Source organism: Malurus melanocephalus, unplaced genomic scaffold (genome assembly GCF_030028575.1).
Source record: "Malurus melanocephalus ecotype Western Australia unplaced genomic scaffold, MMel_1.1 scaffold_934, whole genome shotgun sequence".
NCBI lineage: Eukaryota > Metazoa > Chordata > Aves > Passeriformes > Maluridae > Malurus > Malurus melanocephalus.
Window position 1 is genome coordinate 7,780 of NW_026624166.1, and position 9,901 is coordinate 17,680.

General features: G+C 64.5%; 2 protein-coding genes across 2 annotated transcripts in view; one reads left to right on the plus strand and one right to left on the minus strand.

Annotated features, from left to right (window-relative positions):
• Positions 1-21: 21 nt before the first annotated feature.
• Positions 22-3,700, plus strand: SGSH (N-sulfoglucosamine sulfohydrolase; the record flags this gene model as incomplete). Its single annotated transcript, XM_057386198.1, has 7 exons — positions 22-186; positions 813-918; positions 1,617-1,767; positions 1,978-2,134; positions 2,330-2,411; positions 2,491-2,694; positions 2,915-3,700. Coding segments are annotated over 7 exons (1,425 nt in total), but the record flags the coding sequence as incomplete, so codon positions are not given.
• A 233-nt stretch (positions 3,701-3,933) lies between these two features.
• GAA (alpha glucosidase) overlaps positions 3,934-9,901 on the minus strand; it is a 7,001-nt gene continuing 1,033 nt past the window's right edge. The window contains exons 2-19 of the mRNA XM_057386199.1: positions 9,771-9,895; positions 9,299-9,464; positions 8,877-8,973; positions 8,675-8,794; positions 8,022-8,140; positions 7,562-7,693; positions 7,290-7,400; positions 7,099-7,212; positions 6,906-6,990; positions 6,700-6,817; positions 6,199-6,332; positions 5,928-6,079; positions 5,661-5,809; positions 5,432-5,573; positions 5,133-5,231; positions 4,876-5,040; positions 4,564-4,716; positions 3,934-4,372 (exon numbers count right to left, since the gene is read on the minus strand). Of these exons, the coding sequence (XP_057242182.1) occupies positions 4,313-4,372; positions 4,564-4,716; positions 4,876-5,040; positions 5,133-5,231; positions 5,432-5,573; positions 5,661-5,809; positions 5,928-6,079; positions 6,199-6,332; positions 6,700-6,817; positions 6,906-6,990; positions 7,099-7,212; positions 7,290-7,400; positions 7,562-7,693; positions 8,022-8,140; positions 8,675-8,794; positions 8,877-8,973; positions 9,299-9,464; positions 9,771-9,895 (2,241 nt within the window). The 3' untranslated portion in view covers positions 3,934-4,312. The remainder of the gene's footprint in view (positions 4,373-4,563; positions 4,717-4,875; positions 5,041-5,132; positions 5,232-5,431; positions 5,574-5,660; positions 5,810-5,927; positions 6,080-6,198; positions 6,333-6,699; positions 6,818-6,905; positions 6,991-7,098; positions 7,213-7,289; positions 7,401-7,561; positions 7,694-8,021; positions 8,141-8,674; positions 8,795-8,876; positions 8,974-9,298; positions 9,465-9,770; positions 9,896-9,901) is intronic.

Genomic DNA, 9,901 nt, shown 5'->3' on the forward strand with positions numbered 1-9,901 from the left:
GGCTCACCCCGCACCCTTCCCGCAGCCGATGACGGCGGCTTTGAGAGCGGCGCCTACAACAACTCTGCCATCCGGACACCCAACCTGGACGCGCTGGCCCGGCGCGGGTTGGTTTTCCAGAACGCCTTCACCTCCGTGAGCAGCTGCTCACCCAGCCGGGCCAGCATCCTGACCGGCTTACCGCAGGTAGGGCCAGCTGTGCCCGCTCCGGGCTGGGCACATCCCGGGAACATCCCGGGAACATCACGGGCACATCACGGGGACATCACGGGCACATCCCGGACACATCCCGGGAACATCATGGGAACATCATGGGAACATCCCGGACACATCCCGGGAACATCATGGGAACATCCCGGACACATCACGGACACATCCCGGGCACATCACGGGCACATCACGGGAACATCACGGGAACATCACGGGCACATCCCGGGAACATCACGGGCTCATCCCGGGAACATCACGGGCTCATCCCGGGAACATCACGGGCACATCCCGGGAACATCACGGGCTCATCCCGGGAACATCACGGGCACATCCCGGGAACATCACGGGAACATCCCGGACACATCACGGACACATCCCGGGAACATCACGGGCACATCCCGGGAACATCCCGGGAACATCACGGGCACATCCCGGGAACGTCACGGGCACATCACGGACACATCACGGACACATCCTGGGAACATCATGGGAACATCCCGGGCACATCACGGACACATCCCGGGCACATCATGGGCACACACGGGCATGGCTGGACGCGTGCTGGGGCCGGGCTGGTTCAGCGCTGTGCCCCTCATCTGCAGCACCAGAACGGCATGTACGGGCTGCACCAGGACGTGCATCACTTCAACTCCTTCGACGGCGTGAGGAGCCTGCCCCTGCTGCTGAGCCAGGCGGGCGTGAGGACAGGTGGGGACCGGGACAGGGGAACGGGACAGGGAAACGGGACAGGGGAATGGGACAGGGGAACGGGACAGGGGAACGGGACAGGGGAATGGGACAGGGAAATGGGACAGGGGAATGGGACAGGGGAACGGGACAGGGAAACAGGACAGGGGAATGGGACAGGGGAATGGGACAGGGGAACGGGACAGGGAAACAGGACAGGGGAATGGGACAGGGGAACGGGACAGGGGAATGGGACAGAGGGGAACGGGACAGGGGAATGGGACAGGGAAACGGGACAGGGGAACGGGACAGGGGAACGGGACAGGGGAATGGGATAGGGGAACGGGACAGGGGAATGGGATAGGGGAACGGGATAGGGGAACGGGACAGGGAAATGGGATAGGGGAGCGGGACAGGGGAAATGGGACAGGGAAACGGGACAGGGGGGAAATGGGACAGGGAAATGGGATAGGGGAAACGGGACAGGGAAACGGGACAGGGAAACGGGACAGGGGAACGGGACAGGGGAACGGGACAGGTGGGGAGCCAAAGGCAAGTGATGCAGGCAGGAAAACCCCTCCAAACCCCATCGGGTGACCAAAGTGCCCATGAGCCAGGGAGCACCGTCCGGAGCCGTGGCTGTCCCTGCAGGGAGGGGACAGCAGCAGCCCCATTCCCTGCTCTCACTGCTCYGGGCACAGCAGCTCTGTGTTCTCCAGGGATCATTGGGAAGAAGCACGTGGGGCCGCAGGCTGTGTACCCCTTTGACTTTGCCTACACGGAGGAGAACAGCTCGGTGCTGCAGGTCGGGAGGAACATCACCCGGATAAAGATGCTCGTCCGGCAGTTCCTGCAGAGCCAGGAYGAGAGGTGAGATGGTGCCAGGAATGGCTGTGAGGGGCACGGGAGAGGGGACAATCTGGCCCCACTGGAGATGTGTCTCCCTGTCCCAGCTGGTCACAAATAGGAAGGGACCCCTCGTCTCTGGGTTCCCCCATATCCAGAACCCAGATGAGTCCTGGCACAGCACAGGGAGGTCTCTGGGCACTCCTTTGCTCTATCCCCCCTGTCCTTCCCTAGGCCCTTCTTCCTCTATGTCGCCTTCCATGACCCCCACCGCTGTGGGCACTCCCAGCCCCAATAYGGGGCCTTTTGTGAGAAATTTGGCAATGGAGAGAGCGGCATGGGCCGGATCCCCGACTGGAAGCCACAGATTTACCGCCCGGAGCAAGTGCAGGTGGGAGCCTGTGGGTCGATGTGGGGCTGTTTGGGGCCGTTTGGGGCTGTGTGGGGTTGTTTGGGGCTGTCTGGGGCCGTTTGGGGCTGCATGGGGTGGCAGCCTGATGGAGCCAAGGCTGGCCCCCACCCCATTGTCACAGCCAGAGCCACAATGGCCCGTGGCAGCCGTGTGCCCCTGTCTGTGTGGSTTTAGGTGCCCCCCTTTGTCCCTGACACGCTGGCTGCCCGGGCAGACCTGGCTGCGCAGTACACGACCATCGGCCGCATGGACCAAGGTGGGCTCAGGGGTCACCCAGGGGTGGGTGGGCACTGCAGACCCTCCATCCCCGCTCAGCTCTGCCCCTTTGTGCACAGGGATCGGGCTGGTCCTGCAGGAGCTGCGCCACGCTGGTTTCCTCAACAGCACCCTGGTGATGTACAGCTCTGACAATGGCATCCCCTTCCCCGGGGGCAGGACCAACCTGTACCGCTCAGGCACGGCAGAACCGCTGCTCCTGTCCTCCCCTGAGCACCGCCAGCGCTGGGGACAGGTCAGCCAGGCCTTTGCCACGCTGCTGGGTAAGAGCTGGGCAAGGGAGGGATGGAAGGAGGGAGCACAGGGGATGGGGCTGCTCAATGCTCTCCCTACACCAACACCCAGATCCGTCCTGGGGGCAGCCACAGCCCTCAGCACAGAGGAGGGAGAGGAGTGAGGACAGAACAGGACCCTCTGCAGAGACACTCTATGGGGCTGAGTCCCTCCCACAGTGTCCCCTCTCACCCTTCTTTTCCCCTTCAGACCTGACTCCCACCATTCTGGACTGGTTCTCCATCCCCTACCCTGCCTACAGCATCTTTGGCACGAGGCACGTGCAGCTCACAGGGAAATCTCTCCTGCCTGCACTGGAGTCAGAACAGCCCTGGGCCACCGCCTTCAGCAGCCAGAGCCACCACGAGGTGACCATGTACTACCCCATGCGAGCCATCCAGCACGGCCCCTTCCGCCTCATCCACAACCTCAACTACAAGATGCCCTTCCCCATCGACCAGGACTTCTACGTCTCACCCACCTTCCAGGACCTGCTGAAGCGCACCAGGGCGGGGCAGCCCACGCACTGGAACAGGACCCTGCACCAGTATTACTACCGGGAGCGCTGGGAGCTCTTTGACTGCAGCCGTGACSCCAGCGAGAGCCAGAACCTGGCCCCCGACCCCCGCTACTCCCACATCCTCCAGCAGCTCCGTGCTCAGCTCCTGCAGTGGCAGTGGGACACGGGGGACCCCTGGGTGTGCGCCCCTGATGCTGTTCTGGAGCAGAAACTGAGCCCGCAGTGCCAGCCGCTGCACAACGAGCTGTGAGTGCCACCCGTGCCCTGGCACCGTCAGSGTGTGCCCCACTGGCACCAGGGGTCAGCCGGGGTCACTGATGGGCTGGTCCCAAACCCCCGGTGACACCACAGGGCACTGCTGGGTCCCAGAGGGATGCTGGTGCCTTGACACTCAGCCAGAGGGGCCGAGGGGCCAAGCTGCCCCCCAATAAAGCCTCTGGAGGTTAAGGCTGAGTTTATCACCAAGCACGGCCCTGCAGCAGCCCCCAGCTCAGGACCAGCAGGACAAGGGAAGGGGCTCTGTGGGAACAGCTGTGGGGTCCCCCAATGCTCTGGGAAATGGGGTGAAGCCTTCAAGGAGCACAGGGGGTCCCACTGGAGACCTGCAGGCAGGGACAGAGCCAGGGTGTCCCAGCTGGGGGTGAGGGGCTGAGCACATTCAGGACCAGGGGAGGGGACAAGGACAYGGCCTGGGGCTGCTCCCAGCAAACAGAAGCTTTATTCACCATCCCAGTCCCTCACCCCCTGCAGATCCCCCTCCCCAAAACCACAGCCAGCAGATTCCCTGCAGTCTCTGCCCCCGGTTCCAGCCCCCCACAGTAACAGGTTTGCTGTCTCACAAGGCACTTGGGACGTTTTTCCCTGATTTGATGATGATGATGATGAGATTCTCCTTCTCCCTGGGGTCCATGTGAGCTCCCCCTCCCTGTGCCWGTCCAGAGCACGTCCCTCCATTGCCCTTCAGCAGACAGAGGGAAGCCAAGGCCCAGGAGAGCAGGAAGAGCAATGGTAGCTCTGGAGAGCAGGAATGGGACGGATTCCTTGGATTCAGGGGAGCAGTGTGGCCTCTCCCTGTGCCCCGTGTTGGCTCAGGACCAAGAGATGACAAACTGCTCCCACATGGGCAGTGACACGGGCACTCTGAGCACCTGAGGGGGGAAGGAAGGCCAGAGGCAGCCAGGATGGAGCCCTGGTGTCAGAGCCAAGGGGGTCCTGCCCTTGCAGACCCAGAGCCTGGCACAGCCCTGGTCCCACAGATCCCCCAGCAAGGATGCCCATGGCTTGGGCTATGCCATCACTGGGGCCACCACCCCCTCCCAGGGTGGGGACAAGCACTCACCTGGGTGTCACTGCGGTAGGAGAAGTCTCCCACGATGGCACCGTTGGCCAGGACTCGCCGGGGAGGGCTGGTGACACCCAGCACGGTCACAGCCTCCAGCAGGACCCCGTCCAGGTGGGGACTGGCCCGCAGCAGCTGGCTGAGCACAGCACCCTGGGGACAGCAGGGATGTCACCGTGTGCTCCCGGGTCTCTGCCACCCCACGGGCACCCAGGGCTGCCCCTCTGCCAGGCACAGAGCACACACACTGTGCCCCAGGGCCACCAGGACCCCCTGCCCAGGTGCCCCCCACCAGCAGCTCCCTGTGCTCACGTTGGAGGCCAGGAAGAGGATCTCGGTRTAGTCCCCCCTCTCAAAGCTCTGCCAGCTCTCCCCATCGTCCCAGAACAGGTCTCCCCTGGCGAARCCGTCCGGGGTCAGCGCCACCACCAAGGCCATGCCCTTCCCACGGGACTGGACAGTGTTGAAGGCGGGTTCCTGGGCACAGGGCGGGCACAGCTCAGGGCACTGAGCCATGCCAGCCTGGCCAGGCCGGTCACTGAGGGGACACAGGGGCAGAGGGCACTCACCTGCAGGGGCAGGATGTGCCCTGCACGGAYGTGGACATTGATGGTGTCCAGGGGCGCGGGCAGCAGCACCCACTGCCCTTTGCTGTGGATGGTGGAGTCCTGCACGGGGACAAAGGAGGAGCAGGGATGGGGTACAGCATGCCAGAGGGGCCCAGCCCAGGGCAGAGCCCTCACCCTGACATGGCCATGGAAAAAGACAGGTGAGGCAGGCACCCACAGCATCCCCGGGGCTGGGGGGATGCAGGGATGTGTGTGGGGTGCCACAGCAAAGCCCTGGGTGACAGGRCAGGAGCACCCACCCCTGCCAGGCTGTACCACGTCCCCGCTGGGAAGTAACCGCTGACTTTGGTCTGTCCTGGCTCCAGCACCGGGGTGACCAGCAGCCCCCCGCCCCACAGCAGCTGGCGGTCCACARTCCACGTGTTGGGGTCTGTGGGGAACCTGGGGAAGGAGGGAGGGCAGTGCCAGGAGAGCCTGCAGCCACCTCCTGTGGGGCTGGGACAGTGYCCTGGCGGGGCTGGCACTCACTCGAGGAACAGGGGCCGTGCCACAGTGTCACCCGCGCTGTGAGCCCGGTGGAACAGCGTGTACAGGAAGGGCAGCAGGGCATAGCGCAGGCGCAGGGCATTCCTCATGGCAGTCTGGGCTGGAGGGCTGAAGGAATACGGCTCCTGTGGCTGTGGGGACAGGACAGGCCTGAGGGGCTGCTCAGAGCACCGGGGAGGATGGAGGGATGGGCACAGCACCTGAGCTGCAGCAGCCCCTGCCCCTGCAGTGCCCGGCTCCGGCGCTCACCCGCGTGCCGTGGTCGTTGTGGTTGCGCATGAAGGGGTAGAAGGCGCCCAGCTGGGTCCAGCGCACGCACAGCTCCTCGCTGGTGTCMCCCAGGAAGCCGCAGATGTCGGCACCCACCAGCGGCACCCCGAACAGGTTGAAGAGCAGCACCTCTGCRGAGGGCACAGAGGGCATCGGGGCTCTGCAGCACCAGGGATGGAGCCTGGGGAGGATCCCCAGCTATGGGGGCGAGGGGAAGCGGGGGATGCAGCCCCAGTGCCCCACAGCCCACCTGGTATGGAGTAGTAGAGCTGCTCCCAGTCGCTGCCCACGTCCCCTGTCCAGTGCCCGGCGTAGCGGCCGTGCCCAGCGAAGGTGGAGCGGGAGATGATGAAGGGGCGCTTGCCCCGGACCCTCAGCAGAGCACTGGGGGTGGGATGGGTCTGCTCAGCACCCCCTGGGCAGGAAGGGGCTCAGGGCTCCCACAGGGCCCTGTGTTACACACCAAACCCTCGCCCAGCACCCAATGCCCACCCATGCCAGGTCTGTCCCGGCTCTGTATCCCCCAGGACTGCAGGAGCTGTGCAGAGCCCCCACCCACACCAGGTCTGTCCCAGATCTGTATCCCCCAGGACTGCAGGAGCCCCTGCCCACACCGGGTCTGTCCTGGCTCTCTATCCCCCAGGACTGCAGGAGCTGTGCAGGAGCTGTGCAGGAGCCCCCACCCACACCGGGTCTGTCCTGGCTCTGTGTCCCCCAGGACTGCAGGAGCTGTGCAGAGCCCCACGCTCACTTGTGGGAGGCGATGGCCTCGCTGAGCCCGTACAGGCTGTGCAGGTTGTAGTGGGAGGACAGGTACTGCTGGCTGGAGGCACAGATGGTCCCGGCTTGCAGGCGCCCCCCAAACACACCTGCACGGGAGAGGAGGGGCTCAGGGCATCCCCCGGGCTCCTCCTGGCATCCCCAGAGCCCTGGGCAGGGCTGGAACCCCTCCTGTACCTGGCACGTACGGGGGACGCTCCAGGTTGTTGTTGGGGCAGCCATCCTGGGAGCCCTCCACAAAGTTGGATGGCTCGTTCATGTCCTGGGAGGGAAGGGGAAGGAAAGGAAAGGAGGGGATGGTTTCACTGCTCCCCCAGGGCTGGGGCAGGAGCCAGGGAGCCACGGCCAGAGCTGGGACAGGGCCACTCACAAGCCACATGCCATCGAAGGGCACTTGGTCATGGAAGTCCTTCACCATGTCATGCCACCACTCGTGTGTCTCCGGGTTGGTGAAGTCCGGGAAGGCCGTGGGGCCTGGCCAGACCTGTGGGAGGGGGGCAGCAATGGGCAGAGCCCCCCAACCCCACACAGCAGCGGGCTGGGGCGGCTCCCCAAACGCACCTTCCCGATCAGRGGCTGCCCCGTGGCGTTTCGGATGAACACCCCTCGCCTCAGRCCCTCGTCATAGGGCTTGTAGGTGCCGGGGGGCCCCGAGCTGCTGATCCCAGCATCCTGAAAGGCACAAACCCGGGCTTAACCAGCAGCAGGAGAGAGCAGGATGGAGCCATGCCTCCATCACCACCCTGGGGACAGCCGAGGTGCCAGCCCAGCCTGTGCCAGCCCAGCCTGTGCCAGCCCAGCCTGTGCCAGCCCAGCCCAGCCGTGGAACTCACCACGATCATGATGTACCTCAGCCCACGGCTGTGGAAGTCCTGCACCATCTCTGGGTAGTCCTTAAAGCTTTGCTTGTTGAAGGTGAAATCCCTCTTGGCATCGGCGTAGTCCAGGTCATTCCACTGCACATCCTGCAGACGGAGGCAGCGGTGCTGGGGAGAGCAGGGACCCTGCACGCTGCCAAGGGACCCCACCCCATCCCATCCCACCCCACAAGGGTTTCCATCAGCCCCTCGAGGGTTTCCATCAGCCCCACGAGGGTTTTCATCAGCCCCACGAGGGTTTCCATCTGCCCCATGAGGGTTTCCATCAGCCCCATTAGGGTTTCCATCAGCCCCACGAGGGTTTCCATCAGCCCCATTAGGGTTTCCATCAGCCCCACGAGGGTTTCCATCAGCCCCAYGAGGGTTTYCATCAGCCCCACRRGGGTTTCCATCWGCCCCACGGGGTCACACCTACCAGGGGGAAGCGGGCTGCCGTCATGTTGGCCACGACCTCTCGGGTGATGGCAGTGGAGGAGTAGCCCCAGCGGCAGAGGTGGAAGCCCAGGCCCCAGTAGGGCGGCATGAAGGGGAATCCTGGGGGTGGGATGGGTTGGTGCTGGTGGGGATGGCCCAGCCCTGTGCTGGCCCACGGCCCTGCTGTGCCACACTGCTCACGGCATCCTGGTAATGCCACCCCGGCAATGCCACCCCAGCAATGCCACCCCAGCAGGGCCACCCCAGCAATGCCACCCCAGCAATGCCACCCCGGCAGTGCCACCCCAGCAATGCCACCCTGGTAATGCCACCCCAGCAATGCCACCCCAGCAATGCCACCCCAGCAATGCCACCCTGTCAATGCCACCCTGGTAATGCCACCCCGGCAATGCCACCCCAGCAATGCCACCCCAGTAATGCCACCCCGGCAGGGTGAACCCAGCAATGCCACCCTGGCAATGCCACCCCAGCAATGCCACCCCAGTAATGCCACCCCAGTAATGCCACCCCGGCAGGGTGAACCCAGCAATGCCACCCTGGCAATGCCACCCCAGCAATGCCACCCCAGCAATGCCACCCCAGCAATGCCACCCTGGCAATGCCAGCCCAGGAGCTCCCCTGGCTCAGCCGTACCGACCACGTCCAGGTACTGCCGCACCACACTCTTGGGGTCGGGGCCCAGGAAGATGTAAAAGTCCAGGATGCCGCCCGTGGTGCGCCARGTCAGGGCCGGGCTGGGCTGCAGGAGCACGTCTGGGGAAGCACAAACGGCAGAAGAAGAAGCTGAGGAGGAGGACAGGGCCAAACCTGTCCCCAGCGCCTCCACGGGACTCACCCATGGCGTTGCTGTTCAGCAGGAAGACACCGTGGGCTGAACCATCGTCCTCCAGCACCAGGTAGAAAGGGTGCGAGCCGTAGAGGTTGACACGGGGCTGGAGCAGAGMGTGGTGTGGTGCCAGTGAGGCTCTGCTGGAGACCCCCACACCCTGTCTGCCCCTCACCCCTGGTCAGGTGCAAGTCCAGGGCTTGTGGCCCCAAATGCTGTCAAAGCAGCAGAGCTCTGCACCGAGCCAGAGCTCTGGAAACAGCTCCAGAGCAGCACAGAGCTCCTGGGGGACAAACCCTGGTGCTGAGACCAGGGCCCAAAGCTGAACCAGCACAGACACATCCMCAGCCCTGGACAGGACACGAGAGGCCGCAGGGCTACCCCATGAGCACAGATGAGTCTGTGTCCCTTTTCCTCAGCCCCGTCCGTACCGCAGGGGCCATGTCCCGATTCCACAGGGTGACCTTGGTCCATGCTGTGTCAAGCACCAGTGGTGTCAGGTGCTCCCCCAGCCCCGAAATGAAACGGGAGGGCAGCGAGGTGGAGATCTGCAGGAACTGGTCAGTGAAGAAGAGGGGTGCGACGGTGGTGTTCAGCCTGCGGGGACAAAGGGACAGTGCAGCCGGCAGGGAGGGAGGCACTGAGCTGGGACCCCAGCGCTGGACAGGGACACCCATGGCCATCACCACGTGAAACAAGAGCAATTGTCCGCAGAGCTTTGGGGTTCCTGTTTCCTTTCCCAGCTACGGAACTGCAGTGGGAGTCAAAGGGTGGCCACCGACAGCCATCGCACTGCTGTCACCGGTGTCCCCGATGAACAGCAGTGTCCCCGCTCCCAGGCTGWGCACTGCGGGGTCCCACCTCCAGAGCGAACGGGAAGCGAGGGGAGCAGGAGGCACTCACAGGACTGTCCCTTGGCGCTGCCGGCACACCACGAGCCCGAAGGGATCCTGGCTGACCTGCAGCCCGTAGAGCGTGGAGGCGGCTCGGCCGCGCACCCGCGGCGTGTCCAGCGGCACCTCATAGCGCTGCCG